The 27986-nt window shown below is 35.7% G+C and overlaps 1 protein-coding gene and 1 long non-coding RNA gene across 7 annotated transcripts in view; one reads left to right on the forward strand and one right to left on the reverse strand.

The window, feature by feature from the left end:
- Positions 1-27986, reverse strand: part of LOC145724149 (kinesin-like protein KIF23) — a 48467-nt gene that overhangs the window by 14932 nt on the left and 5549 nt on the right. For 3 of the 6 annotated variants that reach the window (XR_014176944.1, XM_081972293.1, XM_081972273.1), the window contains exon 1: positions 7802-8603. Coding sequence is in view for 5 of the 6 variants with exons in the window: in XM_081972293.1 (XP_081828419.1) it covers positions 7802-8370 (569 nt within the window). In the remaining variant the exon portion in view is untranslated. Of the gene's footprint in view, positions 1-7801; positions 8604-16964; positions 17149-17204; positions 17571-20234; positions 20473-20529; positions 20769-21000; positions 21221-27986 lie in introns of those variants that run through there. The other 3 variants (XM_081972301.1, XM_081972285.1, XM_081972309.1) reach the window with 2 other exon arrangements.
- The window catches only part of LOC145724302 (uncharacterized), a 53971-nt gene that overhangs the window by 9373 nt on the left and 16612 nt on the right, over positions 1-27986 (forward strand). The window lies entirely within an intron of this gene.

Below are 27986 nucleotides of genomic sequence, written 5' to 3' on the forward strand. Positions count from 1 at the left end.
TATCAATCTTTTCCCTAAGCAGTTTACTTGTGTTACCTAGTTGTATAATTATGATTCATTGAACTGTTACAAACAGGTATTAGGTACAGATTTTTTTTTAACTTAGAACAAGAAAGGTCATAAACATGAGTGAATTAGAGCAATCTAGGCAATTTGTGTGGACAAAAAGGCTAATAGCAAAATAGTAAAGTGGATTGGTTGTTATTCATAAATATTTATGAAGTTTCCAACTTTATGGGATTCCTACAGAGGATTTTGTACAGGGTGTCCAAATAAAAGTGGTTCCCAGCTTTTTTGACTGAAGGGTTTATTCTAGAGCAGTAGCAAAAAAAATTGTTAAACAAAGAGGTACAAAAAATCAGAAAAAAATATTTTCAATTTTGGGTAATATCCACAAGAGGGTGTACTAAAAAAAACCCATTCAAAAAAGTACATATCTAACTGGCAATTTGAAAATAACCATATATTATATATTACTTTTTTCTCCATCTCTTGAAATTAAGTGGTGGAACAGATTTTTTTCTATTAGATGCTCTAAAAATAAATGTTTAAACTGAATACTATTGTTGCGAAGCGAACTTTTTATTATTAGTTAGGATTTCTTTAGTTATTTGTTGTTACCCCTGTATGTTACGTTGCTTTGTTTACGTTCTACATTCTTTTGTCTGTGTTCTAGAAAATCCTGGCTCCGTTGCTTATATAGAGAGAGATTTATGTTATAGCTTAATGAGTGTGAGAGAGATAGTCAATTTCATGAATATTTGGGAACTTTCTAGAAACCATGGAAGCCTATATAAGCAGCTGAACCAGGCCTGGTTAGTTAGTTGTTGAATTGATGGTTGTAGTGAAGTTGAAGTTGTCAGATAGCGAGGTTAAGTGTCAGTGTCAGTTTATTGTTTGTAAACAATATACAGTGTTGTACAAAAAGTGTGTCATTAAGGAGCACGACGGTACATTTGGTGTCAGAAGTGGGATTGGAGAATCGAAGAAGGGTTCCAGAGGAAGACAGAATAAACCGACAAAAGCAGAAGGTGTGTTGAATGCCTGTGAGTACACGACAACAAAGTGCCAAAATGGATGAAGGAATGAAACAACTTATGGAGATGATTCAAGCAATGAAAGCAAGTCAGGACCAAAAGTTGGAGGAAATGAAAGCGAGCCAAGACCAACAGTTCGAAGAAATGAAAGCGAGCCAAGACCAGAAGTTCGAAGAAATGAAAGCAAGCCAAATAAGTCAAGAGCAGTTCGAGGAGTTAAAAGCAAGCCAGATAAGTCAAGAGCAGTTCAAAGCAAGCCAAGACCAAATTAAAGACCAGTTTCAACGACAAGATGAAAAATTAGACCGAGTAATAAATGAAATAAAAGGAGAAATGGACAACAGGATGGAAATTTTGGAAGAAAAGGTGAATGAGAGGATAAGCGGTGTGGAGGAGACCGTTCAGACCTTGCGAGAGGAGTTTGACAAACTACAGGAAAAGTCTTCAAAGCCAACCGTAGTCGCCAGTTCTAGTGTCTGCTCAAATATTAAGCCACCAGTTTTCGACGGTAAGACCTCATGGCAGGTTTACAAAAAACAGTTTGATGCTGCCGCAGAGGCCAACAATTGGACATCAAGTGACAAAGCCACTGCCTTGGTTTTGTCACTTCGAGAAGAAGCACTGGAGGTTTTGCAGACTTTGGACGAGAGCCAGTACAAAAACTACGACGACTTAATCCAACATTTGGAGATGAGATTTGGAAATAAGCACCTAGAACAAGTATACGAAGCTCAGTTGTCTAGTAGGACCCAAAGAAGCACGGAAACACTTCAACAGTATGAAGCCGACATTGCTCGATTAGTTTGTCTGGCCTATCCAACGGCCTCTCACGACATTAGAGAGCGAATGGCAGTACGGGCTTTTGTACGAGGTCTTAAAGATTGTGACACAGAGCAAGCAATACGATTAGCGAGGTGCCAAACATTGCATGATGCTCTTGCCTACGCTTTGGAGTTTGAAGCGGTCAAGCAAGTATCACGAGGACATACTCGAGTGCGTCAAGTCAGAAGCCTTACACCGGAACCGAGAAACCGATATTCCAATTCAGATCACACAACTCAGTCAGACTTGAGTCGTCAGCTGGAGACATTTCGAAAAGAACTAATGGGAGTGTTAAATAGAAGAAGTCAGAACAACCGAAACGCTCAAACCACCACGTTTACTCGGTCATTGGAATGCTGGAACTGTGGAGAAAAGGGGCACATTCAATCGCAGTGCCGCAAACCTAGAAGAATGCAGAACCAGGAAAACGAAGAGTAGCCAGTTTTCCGGGGCAAAAGCTGGCTACGCAACACTGTCAAGCCACACCAACCATAATTAAAGTAGCCCGTCTTCAGCACGAAAACACCAGCTTAATAGTGACCGGTAAGATTTGCGGCCGGGATTGCCAAATGGTTGTTGATACCGGTTCTTGTCATACTATCGTAAGGCCGGACATAGTGAAACACTGCAGGATTAGCGACACTGGTACAAAGTTTATATTGGAAACTGCCGCTGGTGAGTCAATGCCTGTTCTGGGAATCCATGAAGCGGAAGTGAAGCTTGGGCGGCATGTCTTCAACCATACCGTTTTTGTGGCCAACATAACTGATGACGTCTTAATGGGCTTAGATCTTATGGAGCAACACAAGTTCCAGCTGGATTTGGAGAATAGACTGATCAAGACTGGACAAGACGAGATTGTTATGATGACACCCGAACAAGATATGCGTGTGAGGAAAGTTACGTTGGAAGAAGATGTCAACTTACCTGCAAGATCAGAGACCATCGTTAAAGTTAATTTGGATAGAAAAACGGAATTGAGCAAACTTCAGCTGATAGAACCGAGTTATGAAGAGGAAGATGATGCTGTGAAGAAGGGAGTTCTTGTAGCCCGCACCCTAGTCCAGCAGAAAAACGGCCAAGCATACGTAAAAGTCGCCAATTTGAAAGAATGTGGTCAAAGATTTAAAAAAGGCGATATAATAGCCAAATCCGAACCAGTACTTATGGTGACTAAGGAGTCGCACGAAACAAAACCAAACCCCGACAGTGACCTTCCTGAGTGTTTGGTGCACTTAATGAAAAAGACGAGCTCAATTTTGACTGATCAAGAGAAACAGACTTTTGGCCGTTTGCTTCACGACTACAAGGACGTGTTCGCCTTAAATGAAACGGATTTGGGAAGAACTCATTTAGTGAGGCATAAAATTGAAACAGGGGATTATTTGCCCATTAAGCAAAGACCCAGACGACTCCCATTGGCTAAGCAGGCAGAAGTGGAAAATCTTATACAGGACATGGCGGATCGCAGCGTCATTGAGCCTTCCACCAGCCCTTGGAGTTCTCCTGTGGTACTTGTTACTAAGAAAGATGGGTCGACAAGATTCTGCGTGGACTATAGAAGACTAAATGAAGTTACTAAGAAAGACAGTTATCCCTTGCCCAGAATAGATGACACCATAGACACTCTGGCTAACGCAAAGTGGTTTACCACCTTGGATCTAAAAAGTGGATACTGGCAAGTGGAGATGGATCAACGGGACAAAGAGAAAACTGCCTTCTCAACTGGAAATGGCTTGTGGCATTTTAACGTCATGCCTTTTGGACTTTGCAATGCTCCGGCAACCTTCGAAAGATTAATGGAAACTATTCTACGAGGATTGACTTGGAAAACCTGTCTTGTTTATTTAGACGACATCATTATTATGGGCAAAACATTTGAAGAACACCTGCAAAACGTTGAAGAAATCTTCAAGAAGTTCAGAGGGGCAAACCTGAAATTAAATCCGAAGAAGTGCAGCTTTTTCCAAGAAGAAGTCGAATACTTGGGACACGTTATATCGTCAAAAGGAGTAAAAACCGACCCGAAGAAAACTGAAGCTGTAAAAAATTGGCCTGTTCCGAAAGACAAGCATGAATTAAGAAGTTTTCTGGGATTGTGTTCCTATTACAGAAGGTTTGTTCGTGGATTTGCTGATATAGCCAGACCCCTACACAAATTGACGGAGAATAACCAGCCCTTCGAATGGACTGCAACATGTCAGGAAGCCATGGAAGAACTGAAAGTAACCCTTTGTTCTCCACCAGTTTTGGCTTTTCCACGACCTGGGGAAGAGTTTATTGTGGACGCAGATGCTAGTAATATTGGTTTAGGCGGAGTTTTATCTCAAATCCAAGATGGTGAAGAACGAGTGATCGCCTATTTCAGCAAATCACTATCAAAGCCAGAGAGAAATTATTGCGTAACCAGGAAGGAGCTGTTAGCCGTAGTGAAAACAGTCGAGCAGTTTCACAAATACCTGTACGGACAACGATTCAGACTAAGGACGGACCATGCCTCTCTGAAATGGCTATTTCAATTCAAAAATCCAGAAGGACAAATAGCACGATGGTTGCAAAGACTTCAAGAATATGACTTCCAGATTGAACACAGAAAAGGACGTTTGCACGGAAACGCGGACGCAGTGTCACGAAGACCTTGTGTGGAAGGTTGCAATCACTGTAAACGCCTGGAGATAGCCGAATTTGGAAAGCCTTGTCGAAGGATCGCTCTGAAAAATGACATCGCATGGGATCGGGAAAACTTGGCTGCCGATCAACGAGAAGACCCCGATTTAGGACAGATAATTAACTGGAAAGAGCGTGGAGAAAGACCAAATTGGGAGGAGATTTCCGCTAAGTCTCCAACATTAAAGGGATATTGGGCATTATGGGAGTCCCTTATTATTGATGGAGATTTACTAAAAAGAAAATGGGAAAGTCCGGATGGGAAAGAAGAACGACTACAGGTAGTTCTGCCAAGAAACCGAGTTAGTGACGTACTGAAAGAAGCCCATAATGGAATTGGCGGAGGGCACTTTGGCATCAACAAAACGTTAAATAAAGTTAGGGAAAGGTTCTATTGGCTACAAAGCCGCTCAGATGTAGAAGATTGGTGTCGGCGTTGCGCAGACTGTTTCAGTAGCAAGGGTCCCAAAACTCGGAGCCGAGGATGTATGAAGCAGTATAATGTCGGAGCTCCGTTTGAGAGGATTGCCGTTGATGTAGCTGGACCTTTTCCCAAAACTAATTCCGGAAATCGCTATGTCTTGGTCGCAATGGACTACTTCAGTAAATGGCCAGAAGTGTACGCAATACCAAACCAGGAAGCCGCTACTGTAGCAGAAGTTCTGGTTGACAACTTCTTCTGCAGATTTGGAGTACCGAGGGAGCTGCATTCGGATCAAGGGCGTAATTTCGAATCGGCAGTATTCAGGGAAGTGTGTGACCGATTGGGAATTAAGAAAACCAGAACTACTCCATTACACCCACAGTCAGACGGAATGGTGGAACGTTTCAACCGGACACTAGACAACTACCTAAGGACAGTCGTCGATAACAATCAGACAGATTGGGATCAGCACATTCCGTTGTTCCTGATGGCTTATCGATCGGCAGTACATGATTCCACTGGCAAAACACCAGCTAGTGTTGTCTTTGGAAGGGAGCTTCGTTTGCCAATGGATCTTCTTTTTGGACGACCGGAAGAACCCCCAGCCTCTTGTGATAGCTATTCGGAAAAATTGGCGCAACGTTTGCACGTGATCCATGAGGAAGTCCGGCAGAAGTTGAAATTTGCAAGCGACCGACTAAAGACAAGATATGACAAAAGGGCCAACAGCAGCGGATTCCAAGCCGGTGATCAGGTCTGGTTATACAATCCTGCTCGAAAGAAAGGAAAGTCACCGAAGCTACAGAGGTCATGGGAGGGACCCTACGACGTTATAAAGCGTCTGAACGACGTCGTCTACAGAATACAGCGAGGACATCGGGCGAAAATGAAAATAGTTCATCTGGATCGACTTGCACCTTACCGACCACCCAAAGCTAGTGAAGTTGATGATCGGGACGATCAACTCTAGGAGGGGGGCAGTGTTGCGAAGCGAACTTTTGATTATTAGTTAGGATTTCTTTAGTTATTTGTTGTTACCCCTGTATGTTACGTTGCTTTGTTTACGTTCTACATTCTTTTGTCTGTGTTCTAGAAAATCCTGGCTCCGTTGCTTATATAGAGAGAGATTTATGTTATAGCTTAATGAGTGTGAGAGAGATAGTCAATTTCATGAATATTTGGGAACTTTCTAGAAACCATGGAAGCTTATATAAGCAGCTGAACCAGGCCTGGTTAGTTAGTTGTTGAATTGATGGTTGTAGTGAAGTTGAAGTTGTCAGATAGCGAGGTTAAGTGTCAGTGTCAGTTTATTGTTTGTAAACAATATACAGTGTTGTACAAAAAGTGTGTCATTAAGGAGCACGACGGTACACTATTATACCTATATCAGACAGCAAAAATCGCGACTTTCTAGCTTTCTTCTATTTCAAGTTTTTCACAAAAAAATCTATATTTAATGATTCAAATCAACTTCATAGTCATCAACTTTCTACATTTGTAAGCAACATTTTAGTTAAGTCCAAGTTTATCCAACTTCTTAATCATACAGGTAATCATAAAGTAAATTATTTTCCATAATAAAACAAGTAAACTGAACTACTTTGTTTATTATTGGTTATTAAGTTTATGATTACCTCTATGACTTAAGTTGGGTAATCCTGGCTTAAGTGAATGATTAATTTGAACTAATGGTTTAATAATGTCAAAAGTAAACTGTACTATTTTAGTGACAGGGTCTGCATCAGACATGTGATGATTTATAATATTTAGCATTTCACTCATACTAACTTACTACTTAAGAAAAAACTGCTCTTTTCAAGGTACCAAACTCAAAAAGCAACTTTTGATCCCCACCACTTTATTTCAAAAGATGGAGAAAAAAATGTTTTAATTGAATTTGTTACTAGTAAACATATAGATAGCTTCCTTTTACAAGGAGATATTGTGATTCTTTGGTCCTTTTTTAAACAATTTTTTTTCCTGTAGCCTTTTGATTAAAACTAAACTATTTAGTCTAAAAAGCCAAGAGCCACTTTAATTTAAACTACACACAAATTTAGCAAGTACCACCATAAAATTAATATGTGTGCATTGTAACCTCACCATTTTTATCCTGCATGTCTGTTTATTTAAATAAATAGATTTTTGTACTGGTTTGACTATCCTGCTTACAGATACCATAAAAGTAATATGGGTATTATCAAGACAAAATACAAAAACTAGACACAAACTCTCAAGTAAAACTTGATGGTTAACAAGCTTTTAAATCATATTGAGTAATGACCACAAGTACAAGTAGTATGGGCCCACCTTAATAACCTTGTATGTGATTATATAGTTTATTTATCATGCTCAATCCTGATTAAGTTATGTTTGTCCTCAGAGGATTGCAAGATGTGAAATAAACATCTGAGATTAAATCAAAAGTCTTTCAAATAAAAACAATTACCTAGACACTGATTTCTAAATCCAACTTTTAAAATAAACACAATGAATTTACAATTAATTTTTTTTTGTCCTCCCCAAGACTCAAAAAAAATCTAATTCCTTTTTTTAATTTCAGCTTCAGTTAAATTTAAAGGATGCTTCTTTTCATAAACAAACTCTAATACTTGGTTAGTTTAGATTGGATTTAAATAAGTTTCCTTTGCTTCCTGATCCTTTAAAATAGTACAAAATAAACTGCTACTTGTCAAGCATTTTGACTAAATCCAATCTTACTTTAATCCAAATCAATTGAGCAAAATAACATACATAGTAAATATTACCATACATAGTTTTTTCCTTAATTCACAAGCATAATAACTATTTTTTGCCTCATATTACAACTTAACTCTACTATGTGGCTCACCTGTTTGCCCTAGAAGCACTGCCATTCCTAACAAACTGCAATCTGTCATGAAATGCATCATCTTCAGCCTGAATCTCAAAACCGTTCATTTTATCAGACTTGATGACACATTTTGGTGCTTGGAAATCCCCAATTGAATTGAATATAGCAGCAATGCATCTTGGCATAATGCCTGGATCAGTTTGGTCACCATTCAATGTATGAGTTTTACCAGATCCAGTAACTCCATAAGTTAACATCAGGCCATTCTTCCCTTGCAACAAGTCCTCCAAAAGGGGATATGCAACATGATTAAACAATTCAGATTGGGAAGAGTATGATGTAAAAATATGTTTGAATTTGAAATGGATCTCTCTTTTTACATTTCGAGAGTCTGGGGTGGTAAGTGATAAGGTATCTGGGGCAACCACTTTAATGCAAGTTGTAGTTTCAGAATTATCTGATATAGGTCTAATTCGGCAATAAACATGAACACTTTCTTTATCAGAATCTGAGTGATTTGATAAAGTGGTTTTTTCTCGTCGTAATTTTTTAGTACTGGGGGTGTTAAATTTGCTTGCAGAATACATGACTTCTGATAGTGAGTCTCAACCACACTGAACACTCACGTTATAAACTGGTAATAAACTTGCAACTAAATTTGGTTAATTATTTTAGGAAAACGATTGGGAAGTTGTTTAAAATTTAAATCTAAAATAAATCTAACGTTCACCTATGCACTGACAACTTTTTATAAACGGTTAACAAATGTCAATATCAGAACTATTAGAAGTTATTTACTGGTCTGGATCAGGTTGATCAGGTGATAGTAGTTAAATAACTTGATACGTATGAGTGATAGATCATGTGATAGTTTTAACTACCAGTTGACAGTAGTGACACATCTGACGTAATCATGTTTACAGTACGTCAAGTCGTAGTGGTGCGTTCGGATTATAGGCTGAATGAATGGCACGAACGCAACGTGATGTCATACAAGGTGTTTCAGGTTTTAGTACGTAAACTTAAATCGCGTGTATTCTACGACTAAAAATACTTATAGTCTGCTATATAAACTACATATATATATTCTACATATATTCCAAAAATGCTTCGTTAAAAAAATACAGAGGACAAGAAATTTTAACTTTTTTTAGTTTTTTACTTATTTGTTTATTTTTATTTTTTTACTTATATTTTTACTCATATTTTTACTTATATATTACTTATAATACAAATTATATTATACATTGTCATGTCCTATTGATAAGCCAACTTTTTGCCAAACTCTATAGGGTTATTTTTTGGAGTTTGGGCCCTCTTTTCTCTTTCCACAAACTTTTTTGCCTTTTTAATTTTTTTCGTACCTGTCATATTTTTCTAGAAAATTACACATTTATCAGAAAAAAACACTCCAATAAGTTCTTTCTCTACCAATGTGCAAGTGCGGTAAAGCAGCCTAAGAGTACAATAAAACAATCATTATCGCACTAGTAACTGTAAAATCCCTCATATATTACGTAACTCAAAGTTAGAGTTAAAAATTGATAATTTCTGTCCTAATCGCAGATAAAATATTGTACAATACTCGTGTGGTATGGCGAAAAATACTCATACCACACTAGTATTGTAAATAACTATTACCGCACTCAGTGTGGAAAGAAAACTGTCTATTTCCATTCCATTTCCATTCAGCCACTGACAATTGCTTAGTTATTTGTTCTCTAAACTGTTATAAGTAGAGTCCGGAATTCTAGAAATTTTGCTTTTTGTAAATAATAAAAGCAATTAACCAACCTATGACATCTAATGTGAACGATTTATGCAAAAACGCGTCATATGACAGATTTTGTTGATGCTTTTTTTGCTTTTTTCTTCGTTTTGTGCTTATTTACTGCTATTTTTGTATGGTTTAACTAGTTTTTTACAAAACAAGCTTTTCAAGTTTTTAAAAATAAACTAAACTAATAACTGCTTTGACAAAAAATTGCTATATTGAGATATTGAATGCTTCTGAACGACAAAAACATGTTGCAAAATGTATATCAATTTTCAAATTTAAACTGACCAAAAATTTTCCAAATACTCCTGAAGTAGTCTAAAAAAATAAAAACATTTCAAAACGCTATAAAACCTCTAAAATGTCTTGCAAAGCTTACAAAGCAGCCTAGAAGCTTCTAAAAGCTTTTAGAACACTCTAAAAGATTCCAAATGCTTTTCAATTTATCTAGAAACTCTCAAAAGTTTCCGTATGCTTCTAAAGCAGTTTAACAGCTTCCAAAAGTTTCTAAAACCGTCTACAAGGTTCAAATGTCTTAAAGGCAGTCCAGAACCTTCAAGGCTCTTTAAACTGCCCAAACACCTTCCAAATGCTCCCAAAGTAGTCTAAAAAGATTTAAAACTCGAAAATATGTCTAAAGCCTTCAAAAACAGTTTAGAAGCTTCCAAAAGCTTTTAGGACACTCTAAAGGCTTCCAAATACTCTTTAACTAGTCTAGAAGCTCTTAAAAAATTAAAAAAATCAAGACAGTCTAAAAGCTTCCGTATGCTTCTAAAGCAGTTTAAAAGCGTCCAAAAGTTCAAATTCACATGTCTTAAAAGCAGTCCAGAACTTTCAATGCTCCTAAAGTAGTCTAACAAGATTTCAAAATCATTTAGAACAGTCTATAAGATTCCAAACGCTTTTCAACTAGTCTAGAAGCTCCCAGAAGATATTAAAGCAGTTTAGAAGCTTCCAAACAATTTTGTGAACCGTGTAAGAGATTCCAAATGCCTCTAAAGTATTCCAGAACCTTCAGTATGCTGTTTAAACAGTCCAAAAACCTTCCAAATGCTCTCAAGTAGTTCAAAAGGCTTTTGAAAGTTTTCAAATCAGTCTAAAATCTTCCGTATGCTTCTAAAGCAATTTAAAATCTTCAAAAAAATTGTAGAAGTTAATCACTGAAAGAGTTTTGTGCTTTTTACAGGTTTTTATGCTTTTTTGAAGAAAATAATTTTGCTTTTTAAGCGGTTTTTTTCACGACTTTTAGTGCCTTTTAATCCGGACTCTAGTTATAAGAAATTAACCATTATATCTTTAGGAGGAGAAAAAACTTAAAAAATTCTTAATTTCAAAAGGGGTTAAAAATCGGATTAAACTGTACAGGGTGTCCCGGAAACCCAAAAGTGGACAATTTCGGAGATACAGGGTGTCAAAAGTTCAATTTCGTATTAGTTTTTCCCAAAAAATATTTTTATGGTAATTTGTGTATTGTCAGAAAATTCGGCTAAGAGGAGTTTTGTGGTGTGAAAAAATCAGATCTGCTCTCATTTCCCTTGCAAAATATAGAAAGCGCCACCTACGACACCTTGTACACATTTAAAACCAAATAACTTTTTTGAGTAACCCTCTATATTTCATTTTTCAATAAAGATTCTTATTCTCCAACTTCTTTTATCTAAAAAAGGTATACGTGGTAAGAGTTGATTTAAGCAGTCGTTTTTAAGATATCTGGATTTAATGTCCAGAAGATGATGATGAATTAAGAAAACGTATTCAAACTGGAATTGACGTTTTACAAAATAATGAAGAAATGCTACAGAGAATTCAATTTAATGTTTTAAAACGTATTAATCTTTGTAGTCACAAAAATGGTCATTTTAAACATTTGTTGAAAGCTTTTTTTAATTAGATTGTTTAAATTTTTGTTGATGGTAAATTTCTTACTAGGTATCATTTTTACCAGATAAAATTAACAACACATTTAATGTATGTTTTTTTACTTTTCAGTGACAAATTTTACTGTTAAAAGAGTTATTTTCATTAAACATCAACACTTTAAATTGTATTAAATTGTTTTCACCAATTATTAAAAAATATATTGTTAAATATGTTATGTTAAATTGTTAAAATTAACATCAAAGAGGTATGTTATATTTGAATTTTCGGTTTTTCGTTTAGTAGACTGTTTAACATTCCAGCTCCTGGAGATGGGTACTTATGTACCTGAAACCTGTCAAGCTTATCATCTTTAATAATTAAGTAATAAAGATTAATGCGGAATAAAGATTATTGCGGAAAGGGCTTTCTCTCTCCTTCCCTTTGTGTATATGCATTTTGTCTTATTTTGACCTCCTGAACGCATTACCAAAATATTTACCGTTACTTCGGAAACAACCTGTATAGCTAGCTATAGTAGTAAAGTCTATGATAATAAGCTATTTGTGATAAAACCTGAAAAAAGTTGTCTTGTGTATAATTTGTATTCTTTGCTTGAATTAGAAGATATATTTAATGTTTAGCTTGCTAAAAAACCATAGCAATAAATTTTAGTTGGTATGAATAGTACAGAGTAGGTATGTTGTTACATACTTTTCGAAAAGTTTGTCAGAGGGACACAATTTGGCGCAAAAAACACAGTAAACCATGAATTCCTTAAGTATATTCGTCATTTCTTTTTTTTTCTCATGAGATGCACCTTGTCATTCCTTATACAGTGCGGTTTATTTTTGGAAAATCCACTCTTTTAGAAAATATACAGCGTTAAAACTGCAACAATAATGTGTAACAAAAAAGGCAAAAATTGATTTAATTATACTCGTATGTAATCTAAAACATGTTACGCAAATGTTACACAGTGGAACAAGTGCGTATAAGGAATTTGCCAAAAAGTTCTTTCTCTCACTGGGCTTGCCGTGCGTTTTCGCCACCCTGTATAAGTTTTACCAATATTGACTAATATCGCCAACTGACATTATTTGTCAAGATTTAGTTCAAATACTTAACTCAAAATTCAAAATATGTATTTATTTCAACTCACAGACAAATGTAACTTTGAACAATTTTAATTATAGTTCGTTTATTATTACAAAATTATAAGTCTAAACAACACAAATAAATTACAACAAATTCAACTTACAACATAATCTTACATAGGAATCACAAAGTGGAATGGTCGGGTGTAATCTCAGTTACGAATAAATTATTAAGTAATTATAATAGTGTCAAACGTTTCTAAAAGCTGTTCCAGTAAGAATTTAATAGTTTTATATAACTGATAAGACCGATGAATAAAGTTAGTCCGTCAAATTATAACTGGAACATAATAGTAGTCTAATTTAATAATAACTGTCCGTTTTAATAATAACTGGAACATAATAGTAGTCTAATTTAAAAGACGCTATATTTTAAGTACAATAATATTGGCCAGTATTTAAAATAAAAACTAAATAAAATCGTATAACTTACGGACTGGAAAAAGTAGACAAATTTAAGAATCTTTAGTTGGAGACTGCTGTTTCAATCTTTCGACGTCATTAAATATTGACATTGATATTGTCATTGATATTGAGACTTGAGCGCCACCTCCACAAGTAGGCACTATATCGGCTTTGTCCAATTTAGTCTCCATTTCGCCCTCAGTGTCCGGTTCTTGTGCTACAAGGCAATATTTGCTCTGTTTGGGATTGGTAATGTCGCTCGCTTTATCCAATTTTGAAACCGATTTCCTTTTTTTCATCGTAGGTTGCATCACGGTACCAAGCGGGCATGGTTTGATAACGTTGTGTTCCAGCTACACTTCACCTAAAAGTTTGAAAGTATACGTACAAAAATGTACTTGTCAGTTTTCGGATAGCGAAGATTCACATATCAAATATCAAAACATTGCACTTGAGCAACGCTTTCTGTGTCAGAATATTTTTGTATAAATTAAACTTAGGAAACATAACACACGAGTCGCATACAATGTTTTATCCAACAAGTGAAAGAAATCGTTTTTTTATGAGATAATAATTAGTAAGCTTTGGAATCAAATCAAAGCTACTTGCATCTCAGTACCCTATAAATGTCAGAAATAACTTTACAGTTATTTTTTTTACAATTTGGTCAAAGTTGTTTGTTTGTGTGTTGGTTAGCAAATGTTCAAATCAATTTTGACACTTTTTTGAAGAAAAAAATGTATAGAAAATGGAGGAAACCAATGAAAATTACGTTCCTGCTCCTTAAGAAAGCGGAAGAAGCAATTATGCAGATTTTGCCAGAAACGTCCCAGAAAAGTTGTGTAAAAAATACATGTCTTTGAAACCAAAGAATAATAGTTCCAGCCGCTTTGTTTTTTTTTATAAAAATGGGAGGTGTACCAGAAAGTGTGTAGAAATAAATACGTTGTCGAAGATACCTTCAAAAATTGCAATGCATTGGAGGACCCAGCGTTCTACATCGGTCACTGCCTGAGAAGGTTTTCGGCGACTCTTTTGTCCAATGCAGGGGCTAACATGACTACTTTGAAACGTCACAGAGGATGGGAGTCCTCGACCGTAGCAAAAGGATACTTAGGAGAATCGGTGCATAACAAAATACAAATTGTAGAAAAAATACAAGGTTCTAATGCGTCGGCATGTCTGGTTCCAATAAACCAACAAATTTGACAATAACTTCAAATTCGAGTAAATCGTTAGTGTTTTCCTTTACGTTCAATATCAATGTGAATTCCGCTTGTAAAAGTAATAAATAAATAGAATACTACTTTAAATATGAACGTAAGTTATAATTCATAACTCACTAGTGAGCATAGTCAGGTATGGATTACAACACACTAGTGTGTTATGATTTACTTGTCTAAAGGTGGATTTATGCACGACGTTCAAATAGAATTAAGCTAAACTAATTTAGTACTAAGAAACACCAACATGTGTAATGGCGTACGACAAACGCTAAAGAGACTATCAATCATTATTCATTGGATTTCTTAATTCAACAATTACAGTCGCCCAAGTCGAATGATTGCTGATCGCGGAAAGAATTTTAAATCTGAGGAATTTAGAGTAATTTTGGAAAATAATAATATTTCACCCATTCTTGTTGCGGCCGGAACGTCACGAGAGCAAATGGTCAGATTGAAAGAATTAATCGAAATCTAAGACGTATAGTTAAAATTTTACCTTTTGAGAATAACGTCGTCCTGTTACATCTTTATTTCTCGAATATCAAACATGTGAAAAGAACAATTTTAGCAAAAAGGCACGTTGTTGATTTTGTCGTCCTGTCTAATTAAAAACCTTGTCATTTGCTGTCACTTTCATTTAAATAAATATCACAATTATAAAAACGGCGCGCTACAATGAGCCAGCTCAAATGCTTATTCTAAATATGCTGCAACGAGCACGGAAATAGTTACAAGGCGGGAAAGACGCTTTCCGCATGTGTTAGGTACAAAATTTTTCCTACGAGTATCATTTTTCATTAAATTGAACGAAAATGAGTAAAATTACTAAAATGAAAGCGTCTGTTTGCAAAGTTGATTAAAAGTGTATTCTTAATTGAGAAATCAAATATACAGTTATTTGTTTGTAAAAATGTTTTTTTTTTTTGAAAAATAAAATGAGTGCGGTAAAGTTACTTTTCGGCGGAAAAACTCAAATGAGTTATGAAGAACACAATGAGAGATCAAATTAATGTATGCTAAAACCGATATATTATGTAGGAATGGAAATTTTGCAAAAAAAATTATTGGAGTTAGAGAACATTTAAAAACTTTCAGTGCCATTTCTGCCTTGCAAATATGATGGAAACTATTGGTTTTGAATACAAATAGACCAGTAACTATAAATTTCCACAGAAAACTATCTCAGACAGGAAAATCACTATCAGTCAGTAATCTTAGTAAAAATGTTGTTAATTACCAAGCTATGATTTATGTTGATATGTAGATTTTCTAGCTTTAAAACTAGCTACAGAGACAAAAGATTTACACTCAAAGTGTACCAGCAATGAGTGAACCTACTTCTTGATTGAATGATATTTGCAGATCATATCATAGTATTTTTATTTTAGATCCGTCCAACTTGCGACCTTACAGTGACTTTAATTCCGAATTTGATAATTCAAATTGATAGTTTTGTAGAACAGCTCATTGTTTATTATTCATGCTTCTTTTGATTATTTGTGATATTGCATATTGCTTATTAGCATTTTAGTGATACACATTGTTATCATTTGACGATGAGCAAGCCTAATGACAAGTTATGTATTATGTAAAACCTTTATGTTCTGTTTTCACATTATTAAGACTGATCTCATTTATGAATAACTTATGGAAATGCTATGTCATTGTATCTGGATATTTATGTTTAAGAATGTTTATGTTAGGCTGCAAACTAGTTATGTAGGTGATTGGGTCAATCACTTTGTCAGAGTAGGCCGAACTGTAGTAAACTGTTGTTTTTGTGGTTTTATGTTTTACCTATACTTTATGAATACATAATACCTTGGAAATGGTGTAGGTTATAGTGTTCAGAACAACCTGAGGGCATTATAGGCGGTCATTATCATAACGCCCTGAAACCGTTTTTAATATTAGCAATGGCATTTTTATACTTCCATACCTCTTGTGTCACTTGAAAGATGACTACATTTAGAAAAATGTGATGTTTGATGTTATTTTAGGTATATCGAGAACCTCTTACGTGATTTTAATATTTAATAAACCTCCAATTAGTTTATGGGCATCTTTATTTAAACAAACGCCCAAACTATTTTTCAGAGTCGTATAATGAAAAGTTAATTTTAAATTTTAACATAAACACAAAATCCTTAAATACGTACGTCATCTTGAGTATTACGTATTACGTCTTCCTGCCACTTAAAGTGTCTAATAACTTTTTTGTTCAAACGGACGTGACTACTTAGTACTTCACGTACTGTTTAGCGGCCGTAAAATCCACTTTTACGGCCGGTGTCAATAGCAGGAAAAACTAAATTAACACTCACAGTGACATCTGCTATTGGTACGGTAACATCTTTTAATTCGAAAGGAGTACAGGAATCAACGTCGCCCTATTTCCTAGCGTATTTCATTTTCGCGTATAGGAAAAAACTGAAAATGTTTCTTACAGGACTCAGTTTATTATTTAACGTCACCTCAACAAAGCACATACCAGCAAACGTAACAATAAATGTCACCGTGATTGTTAGACCAAAGAATAGCTATTTAACAAGAAGAGACAGTTGAAAAGACAAAGTGAATTAGAGAGAGATAGACATTTCCTACCAAAGTTAAGAGACAATCGAGTGATATCGGCTTTGATCGTTGAATATCAGGAGGCGAACTCCGTAACGATGTAGGAAATAGAAATAGACAAGAAAAACATTTATTTATAATTAATTACTGCTTTTTACAGTTAATAAAATGTAAAATTGACTTACCCAACTGCTGTTTACTTCGTTGTCTCTCTAACACGTACTGGTTGATTTTCAGGTCTTTTTCACTAATAGTATTTTTTAAAGTACCAATTGTTTCCAGCAGTTCATCATTTTTAGTATTTAAGTCCTGATTAGCCACCTCAAGATCCGTTATTTTCAAGTTCAAATTCTGCGACTTTTGTTTCTCCTTAAATCAGCAAGGTAAATAGCAATAAAATAAAATAATTGTCACAATTTGTGTACCTTGTTAATCACCGTTACCAAACTTCTTATTTCGGCAGTACTAAGTACACAGTGTTGATTTAAGTTTACCAGCTTCTTCCTCTTCTGTCGATCGTCAATTTTGCGATTCAGATTTTTACCTTTGGCGCTACGCAACTTTAGCACATTTATAACTTTATCAATGGCTAAACGACATTCATCCATGCTATCTAAATTCATTTTAATCGTTGGAATCGGTGGAAGTAAAGTAAAACTAGATGGTGGTCTTTGTTTAGCCGGTGTTTGATTTTCCTTGTTTTTGGTTATGGTTTTCTTGAGAGGTGTATATTTATTGACTTCGGCCTTAGTTATTTTTACGTCCTGAGACATTTCCGCAAATTTCAGAACCTGAAAAATGTATTAATAATCTACCAGCGTCAAACCACATAAATATAAAGAAAAAAAAAACACTCAAGGACGTCGCAACAATCATTAGGTTTTCCTGTACAGGGTGCTGCATTATCGATGGTTTTACGGGGTACAGAAATAACGGTAATAGAAAAAAAGTGGCATATGTGTTCCGATCTGAGATGACTGGAGAAGAGTGGGCGGTGCAAACTTCTTTTGCAAAATTACAAACAGTATAATAAATATAATGCTCCGTTAGCACGCCTGTTGCATTATTGTAGGCACTGTAATGTCTCCGGAACATTATTTTTCCTTACAACCAAAATATGATTCAAAAGAAAAACAAGTCACGTTGGTCCAAATTTGCTTTCAATAATTATCAGTCATCAATAGCTTTTGCCATAAGAACTGGAAGCCCCATTTGTTTTTTTTTTAAACTAAACAATTTAAGACATCATGCAGTTTTTGGTACATCTACAGATTACTACAAAAACCATCTTCAAAAGCTTTAATTCAAACAAAAACAAGATGTAGAAGGTGTCATTGTGGTCCAAATTTGTTTGAAATAGGTAGATAGCTGTTTTCTAATGGGCTCTTGCCTTAAAAAACTAAAAGTAGAAGAAAAAAATTGATTTTATCACCTAAAAAAATGTTAAAAGTGATTTACAGAAATGTTATATTCTATTTAAGTCTAAAAGCTTCCAAATGTCCTTCAACTAGTTTAGAAGCTTTCAAAAGATATCGAAACAGTCTAAAAGCTTCCATATAATTCTAGAGCAGTTTAAAAGCTTCCAACAATTTCTAGAACCATCTAAGATTTCCTCTAAAGCAGTTCAGAACCTTCAATAAGTTCTTTAAACTGTCCTAAAACCTTTTAAATGCTCCTGAAGTAGCCGAAAACAAATTCAGAAGCTCCTAAAACAATATAGAAACACCAAAAGCTTCCAAAACAGTGTCTAAAAGCTTTCAAATGCTCCTGAAACAGCACAGGAGCTTCCAAAAGCCTTTAGAACGCCTGAAAGCTTCTAAATGCTCTTGAACTAGTCTAGAAGCTTTCATCAATTTCTAGAACTATCTAAGTTTCAATATACCTCTAAAGCAGTCCAGAACCTTCAATATGCCCTTTAAAGTGTCTAAAAATCTTCCAAATGCTCCTGAAGTAGTTTAAAAAGAATTCAGAAGCTTCCAAAACAGTGTCTAAAAGCTTCCAAATGCTCTTCAAGTAGTCCAGAAGCTCTCAAAAATTTTCAAAACATTCTAAAAGCTTCCAAATGTTTCTAGAGGCTTTTTTGAACAATTTCTAGAACCGCCTAAGTTTCCAAATACCTCTAAAGCACTCCAAAACCTTCAATATGCCCTTTAAACTGTCCAAAACACTATAGAAACACCAAAAGCTTCCAAAGCAGTGTCTAAAAGCTTTCAAATGCTCTTCAAGTAGTCCAGAAGTTCTCAAAAAATTTCAAAACAATCTAAAAGCTTCCAAATGTTTGTAGAGTATTTTTTGAACAATTTATAGAACAAATGCCTCTAAAGAAGTTCAGAACCTGCAATAATATGCTCTTTGAACTGTCCTAAAACCTAAATGCTGCTAGTAGTCCAGCTTCCAAAACACTGTAGAAACTCCAAAAGCTTCCAAATCAGTGCCTAGAAGCTTGCAAAAGCTTTCAGAACAGTCTAAAAGCTTCCAAATGCTCAATTAGTCTAGAGACGTTTTCAAAAGATTTGAAAGCGTTTAAACTAGAGCAGTTTAAGCGCTTCCAAGAATTTCAAGAACCGTCTTCCTAGAAGTCTTTCTAGAATATTTCCAAATGCCTCGAAGCAGTTCAGACCCTTCAATATGCTCTTTAAACTAACCTAAAACCTTCTAAATGCTCCTGAAGTAGTCTAAAACGATTTTCCAAATTACTATAGAAACTCCAAAAGCTTCCAGCAGTGTAGAAGCTTCCAAATGCTTCTGAACCAGCTTAGAAGCTTCCAAAAGCGTTTAGAACAATCTAAAAGCTTGTTATGGTTTTGTATCCTCAACAAAGGTAGTTAAATCTTAAGTATAAATGATCAGACATGAAAAAAAAAACTTAAAAAAGAAAATAATCAGTAATATTTATAATTAATATTACTGATCAATTTCAAAGCCAGAAAGGAAATTCCAACATTATGTCCAGTTAGATTGCCACAATCGCCCACTATGGAGCGCGTCAAGATAGTCAAAACGTCAAATGAACGCATCCGCAAAGAAATATTTTCTTTATTCTTATTGCTTAATTCTTAAAAAGTTAAAAGTTGGGAACGTTCAAGGTTTTGTGCATCAACAAGTAAAATTACAAATTACGGAGCAAGAACTTGTGTAAACACCACCAAATAACACGGTTTTAACTCGTTGAGGATTAAGAAATAAGAATTAACAATAAAGAATATTTAAATTGATAAATAAAACAAGAAATTTGTGACACACACGTTAAAAAGAAAAGCGGCTTAAAGGTTGATTCGCTATAAAAAAATAGTGAATCAAAGGATCAAAAATAATAACCCCAATTCCATGACACATGTTTCTGCTTAATGGCTTCATCAGTCCAAAAGTTTACAACAAAACTAATATAAATGTTAATATAGTACAATAGCAATTGATTTTTTTATTATTAGTTTAATATTTATTTAGAAACTTACCTGAATGTTTTCTTTACACTCGTCAACAGAGGGATTAATACAAATTATCAAGTTAACTGTTCCATCTCCTTCGAAGAATCGCTTAAACAAGAATGTCAGTCGGCTGTCACGATAGGGAACTAATCTGTTGCTTTTTGAAGTTTGATTTTCTCTTAAAATCTCCAAACAGGTTCTCAATTTCATTAGTGAATTGTTAATACTGCTGGCTTCTTTCAATCGCATACCCGTGTTATTTGTACTGCACAAAACAAAATTGATTTGAAACTCAGTATGATAACAGTGAAATAGTACTAACCGATTAGTTCTTTCAGATCCAGCAAGATCCACTAAACTTAATTGTCCCACTTTAATAAGATTATCAGCAGGAATAGTAGCAGTTCCATCACTATTTGTTGCCGCTTGTTCCAGTTGCACTACTCTTATTTTAAATATTGAGTGACTTCTACTCGATCCCGCGTTTAACACGGTTGAAGCTACACGTTTACGATTTTGTCCGGATTGGAACACTTCAAAAGCTTCTTCCGCAGATTTTACCTAAAAGAAAGTCTTGAGAAAAGTTTAACGGTAACAAACGGTTGCTAGATTGTTACATTACTAGTGTGGTATGAGTATTTTTATAGTCAGAGTGATAAATATTGGTATGACAAAGTTGCATACCGAGTTTTGGTAATCTCGCAATTCTATTAACTTACTTTACATAGTACTTCATAATTAATTTACTTACTAGTTTCATTAATTACAATTTACCACATTGATTTACACTTACCTCTACTTCAACAACTCCATTTACATACATATTTTTGCGGCAATCTTCGCGCAAAATTTTATTCTGGAGAGATTTGCCAGACGATTCATCCAGTAAATCAAATACACAGTTATTGTAAATTTCTATGTAGCTGACAAATACTGCATACAAACTGTTTTCATTTACGCCCGCAATTATTTTGCCATCATTGGTGTAAGAACACTTTTTCCCATTACCTTTCCTGAAATAAAAAAATACAGTTACACACATTACTACAAATACAGTTTCATACAGTCACATGTTATTTGAATTGGCGCAACCTGATGATACGCCTATAAGTGTGACACAAACTTTGTTCTTTTTACACAGTCGAAAACCCGACCAAACTGATGGAAAACAAATGCTTCTTATAAGAAGTTCTAGAATAGATATGGCTTATTGCTTTTATTCAGTAGTGTTTAACAAGTAAAGCTATCATCTCATTCGGAAAACAAATTTAAAAGTTCTTTGTCTTAAAATTGAACAATCTCAGAAAGTTTGCTGTAAGCTTCAAAATACCATTACTTTTAGTACACCAAAGTAGCATGCCACGTGCGACATGCTGCCTGGAAGTAGAAAGCATGCTACTTATTTTAAAACCCATATAAATTAATGGTCGGTTTCATACCGGAATAGCGTTGCATGTTGCTACTCCGGTAGGAATGCGAACAATAATTTACATATATTTTAAAATAAGTAGCATGTTTCCTGCTTCCTGGCATGACATGCTACTTTGGTGTGAAAGCCCACTTAAAGATAATGAAATTATTAAATACAGGGTGTCCCACTAGATAGTAAAATTTTTGGTTAAATAATATCAAAATTGTATTTAAAAAAAATATTTTTTTTAACATAATTAAATTCTTATGGCCGCCTTCAAGATGGCTTACAAAGTTATCATCCATAACTTGGAAACCAATGACTATAGGTTTTTTCTAATTACATCATTGTGTTCTACGTAAAAAAGTGCCTGTGCCGTGTCTTAGTTTGAAAACTCTCTTTGGCTTTGTTAAAGAGTGTTTAAAATGTAGCCTCTGACGTTTTCCCAATTTTCCGGAAAACGGAGAAAGATAATTTAATTTGGAAACCGGAAATAAGTTTTACATAAAATTCTCTAAAACTTTCCCCATTTAACCGACTCTGTAGCTCTTACGGTTAAAGACAGCGCAATACATGTAGAACCAATTTGGGACACACTGTATCTTCAAATTGTCTTAGCCGAATTTGAATGAGAGACCTGAATGTGAATTGTAGAATTAGAGAGAAATTCATTTTGACTTGCAGTGAATTGACCATCAATATACAGGGTAAAGAAAAACGTGATGCAAATTTCTCCACCCAGTGCATTTGATAGTTGTAGAACTTTTTTTTGTTTCATGTAATGAGTTTGGTTGATATTTCGGGTCATGTTTGGGAGTTTTTCAATTTTTTGTTCTACAAAAGAAATGGGGTGTTTTCGAAAACGACGTAGATTTTTATAAATTACTCTGTATTTTGAGAATACCACAACTAATTTTAAGGAGATAAATCAACACCAAATGTTTGAGGTATGAGGGAGGTTAATACAAATTTCTTTTAGTGTTTTAGTGCAAAATGGGAAAAAATGAATGGGGTTATAAGACAATAATATAATTACCCAAAGTTTATACGTTCATATATGTTACCCTGTACTGCAGGAATACTGAGAATAATTTTAATAAAAAAATCATATTCAAAATTTTATTTAAAATGAAACTAGGGACATAGGCTATTGCTGTGTGTCCATAATTGCGTCTTTTTCAAAATACCCCTTAATTCCTTTTGTAGACCAAAAACCGAAAAACCCCCAAACATGTTCAGAGATATCAACCAAGACCATGAAATAGCATAAGCAAGAATGTTCTAAAATTATCTCAGTTATTAGATGCACTACTGGGTTAAAATTTAAGAAGTTTGCAGCACATTTTTCTTTACCTTGCATATCTGTGAAGAAATCAGAATAAGAGTCTTCATACTAGAAGGAATGGCCTTTCAAAACCTTTTTTTTGTTTATTAAATTTGGCTGAGGAATTCATATAAGCCTTTAAAAATAGCCAAAAATGTTTCTGTATCAATCTTTTCCCTAAGCAGTTTACTTGTGTTACCTAGTTGTATAATTATGATTCATTGAACTGTTACAAACAGGTATTAGGTACAGATTTTTTTTTAACTTAGAACAAGAAAGGTCATAAACATGAGTGAATTAAAGTAATCTAGGCAACTTGTGTGGTCAAAAGGGCTAATAGCAAAATAGTAAAGTGGATTGGTTGTTATTCATAAATATTTATGAAGTTTCCAACTTTATGGGATTCCTACAGAGGATTTTGTACAGGGTGTCCAAATAAAAGTGGTTCCCAGCTTTTTTGACTAAAGGGTTAATTCTAGCGCTGTACAAAAAAAAATTGTTATACAAAGGTGTACAAAAAATCAGAAAAAAAGGGTGGTGTACTAAAAAAAAACCATTCAAAAAAGTACATATCTAACTGGCAATTTGAAAATACTTGCAAAAGGAAGCTACATTTACTAGTAACCATATATTATATATTACTTATTTTGTCCATCTCTTGAAATTAAGTGGGTGAGGTAAGTAAAAAGTTGCTTAAAAGAAACTGTGATAACTTTGAAACCCTTTGTTGTAAAACATTGAGTTTGGCATCATTGAAATAAACAGATTCATTCACAGATCAGATGCTCTAAAAATAAATGTTTAAACTAAATACTATTATATATCAGACAGCAAAAATCGCCACTTTCTAGCTTTCTTCTATTTCAAGTTTTTCACAAAAAAAGCTATATATTTAATGATTCAAATCAACTTCATAGTCATCAACTTTCTACATTTGTAAGCAACATTTTAGTTAAGTCCAAGTTTATCCAACTTCTTAATCATACAGGTAATCATAAAGTAAATTATTTTCCATAATAAAACAAGTAAACTGGACTACTTATTACGTTTATGATTACCTCTATGACTTAAGTTGGGTTATCCTGGCTTTAGTGAATGATTAATTTGAACTAATGGTTTAATAATGTCAAAAGTTAACTGTAATATTTTAGTGACAGGGTCTGCATCAGACATGTGATGATTTATATTGTTGCAAAGCGAACTTTTGATTATTAGTTAGGATTTCTTTAGTTATTTGTTGTTACCCCTGTATCTTACGTTGCTTTGTTTACGTTCTACATTCTTTTGTCTGTGTTCTAGAAAATCCTGGCTCCGTTGCTTATATAGAGAGAGACTTATGTTATAGCTTAATGAGTGTGAGAGAGAAAGTCAATTTCATGAATATTTGGGAATTTTCTAGAAACCATGGAAGCCTATATAAGCAGCTGAACCAGGCCTGGTTAGGGAGTTGTTGAGTTGACGGTTGTAGTGAAGTCGAAGTTGTCAGATAACGAGGTTAAGTGTCAGTGTCAGTTTATTGTTTGTAAACAATATACAGTGTTGTACAAGAAGTGTGTCATTAAGGAGTACGACGGTACATTTGGTGTCAGAAGTGGGATTGGAGAATCGAAGAAGAGATCCAGAGGAAGACAGAAGCAGAAGGTGTGTTGAATGCCTGTGAGTACACGACAACAAAGCGCCAAAATGGATGAAGGAATGAAACAACTTATGGAGATGATTCAAGTGATGAAAGCAAGTCAGGACCAAAAGTTCGAAGAAATGAAAGCGAGTCAAGACCAAAAGTTCGAAGAAATGAAAGCAAGCCAAGACCAAATTAAAGACCAGTTTCAACAACAAGATGAAAAATTAGACCGAGTAATAAATGAAATAAAAGGAGAAATGGACAACAGGATGGAAATTTTGGAAGAAAAGGTAAATGAGAGGATAAGCGGTATGGAGGAGACCGTTCAGACCTTGCGAGAGGAATTTGACAAACTACAGGAAAAGTCTTCAAAGCCAACCGTAGTCGCCAGTTCTAGTGTCTGCTCAAATATTAAGCCACCAGTTTTCGACGGTAAGACCTCATGGCAGGTTTACAAAAAACAGTTTGAGGCTGCCGCAGAGGCCAACAATTGGACATCAAGTGACAAAGCCACTGCCTTGGTTTTGTCACTTCGAGAAGAAGCACTGGAGGTTTTGCAGACTTTGGACGAGAGCCAGTACAAAAACTACGACGACTTAATCCAACATTTAGAGATGAGATTTGGAAATAAGCACCTAGAACAAGTATACGAAGCTCAGTTGTCTAGTAGGACCCAAAGAAGCACGGAAACACTTCAACAGTATGAAGCCGACATTGCTCGATTAGTTTGTCTGGCCTATCCAACGGCCTCTCACGACATTAGAGAGCGAATGGCAGTACGGGCTTTTGTACGAGGTCTTAAAGATTGTGACACAGAGCAAGCAATACGATTAGCGAGATGCCAAACATTGCATGATGCTCTTGCCTACGCTTTGGAGTTTGAGGTGGTCAAGCAAGTATCACGAGGACATACTCGAGTGCGTCAAGTCAGAAGCCTTACACCGGAACCGAGAAACCGATATTCCAATTCAGATCACATTGATCACATCACTCAGTCAGACTTGAATCGTCAGCTGGAGACATTTCGAAAAGAACTAATGGGAGCGTTAAATAGAAGAAGTCAGAACAACCGAAACGCTCAAACCACCACGTTTACTCGGTCATTGGAATGCTGGAACTGTGGAGAAAAGGGGCACATTCAATCGCAGTGCCGCAAACCTAGAAGAATGCAGAACCAGGAAAACGAAGAGTAGCCAGTTTTCCGGGGCAAAAGCTGGCTACGCAACACTGTCAAGCCCCACCAACCATAATTAAAGTAGCCCGTCTTCAGCACGAAAACACCAGCTTAATAGTGACCGGTAAGATTTGCGGCCGGGATTGCCAAATGGTAGTTGATACCGGTTCTTGCCATACTATCGTAAGGCCGGACATAGTGAAACACTGCAGGATTAGCGACACTGGTACAAAGTTTATATTGGAAACTGCCGCTGGTGAGTCAATGCCTGTTCTGGGAATCCATGAAGCTGAAGTGAAGCTTGGGCGGCATGTCTTCAACCATACCGTTTTTGTGGCCAACATAACTGATGACGTCTTAATGGGCTTAGATCTTATGGAGCAACACAAGTTCCAGCTGGATTTGGAGAATAGACTGATCAAGACTGGACAAGACGAGATTGTTATGATGACACCCGAACAAGATATGCGTGTGAGGAAAGTCACGTTGCAAGAAGATGTCAACTTACCTGCAAGATCAGAGACCATCGTTAAAGTTAATTTGGATAGAAAAACGGAATTGAGCAAACTTCAGCTGATAGAACCGAGTTATGAAGAGGAAGATGATGCTGTGAAGAAGGGAGTTCTTGTAGCCCGCACCCTAGTCCAGCAGAAAAACGGCCAAGCATACGTAAAAGTCGCCAATTTGAAAGAATGTGGTCAAAGATTAAAAAAAGGCGATATAATAGCCAAATCCGAACCAGTACTTATGGTGACTAAGGAGTCGCACGAAACAAAACCAAACCCCGACAGTGACCTTCCTGAGTGTTTGGTGCACTTAATGAAAAAGACGAGCTCAATTTTAACTGATCAAGAAAAACAGACTTTTGGCCGTTTGCTTCACCACTACAAGGACGTGTTCGCCTTAAATGAAACGGATTTGGGAAGAACTCATTTAGTGAGGCATAAAATTGAAACAGGGGATTATTTGCCCATTAAGCAAAGACCCAGACGGCTCCCATTGGCTAAGCAGGCAGAAGTGGAAAATCTTATACAGGACATGGCGGATCGCAGCGTCATTGAGCCATCCACCAGCCCTTGGAGTTCTCCTGTGGTACTTGTTACTAAGAAAGATGGGTCGACAAGATTCTGCGTGGACTATAGAAGACTAAATGAAGTTACTAAGAAAGACAGTTATACCTTGCCCAGAATAGATGACACCATAGACACTCTGGCTAACGCAAAGTGGTTTTCCACCTTGGATCTAAAAAGTGGATACTGGCAAGTGGAGATGGATCAACGGGACAAAGAGAAAACTGCCTTCTCAACTGGAAATGGCTTGTGGCATTTTAACGTCATGCCTTTTGGACTTTGCAATGCTCCGGCAACCTTCGAAAGATTAATGGAAACTATTCTACGAGGATTGACTTGGAAAACCTGTCTTGTTTATTTAGACGACATCATTATTATGGGCAAAACATTTGAAGAACACCTGCAAAACGTTGAAGAAATCTTCAAGAAGTTCAGAGGGGCAAACCTGAAATTAAATCCGAAGAAGTGCAGCTTTTTCCAAGAAGAAGTCGAATACTTGGGACACGTTATATCGTCAAAAGGAGTAAAAACCGACCCGAAGAAAACTGAAGCTGTAAAAAATTGGCCTGTTCCGAAAGACAAGCATGAATTAAGAAGTTTTCTGGGATTGTTTTCCTATTACAGAAGGTTTGTTCGTGGATTTGCTGATATAGCCAGACCCCTACACAAATTGACGGAGAATAACCAGCCCTTCGAATGGACTACAACATGTCAGGAAGCCATGGAAGAACTGAAAGTAACCCTTTGTTCTCCACCAGTTTTGGCTTTTCCACGACCTGGGGAAGAGTTTATTGTGGACGCAGATGCTAGTAATATTGGTTTAGGCGGAGTTTTATCTCAAATCCAAGATGGTGAAGAACGAGTGATCGCCTATTTCAGCAAATCACTATCAAAGCCAGAGAGAAATTATTGCGTAACCAGGAAGGAGCTGTTAGCCGTAGTGAAAACAGTCGAGCAGTTTCACAAATACCTGTACGGACAACGATTCAGACTAAGGACGGACCATGCCTCTCTGAAATGGCTATTTCAATTCAAAAATCCAGAAGGACAAATAGCTCGATGGTTGCAAAGACTTCAAGAATATGACTTCCAGATTGAACACAGAAAGGGACGTTTGCACGGAAACGCGGACGCAGTGTCACGAAGACCTTGTGTGGAAGGTTGCAATCACTGTAAACG

The sequence above is a fragment of the Ips typographus genome, linkage group LG1 (assembly GCF_016097725.1).
Source record: "Ips typographus isolate SLU linkage group LG1, UJ_Ityp_2.0, whole genome shotgun sequence".
Lineage (NCBI taxonomy): Eukaryota > Metazoa > Arthropoda > Insecta > Coleoptera > Curculionidae > Ips > Ips typographus.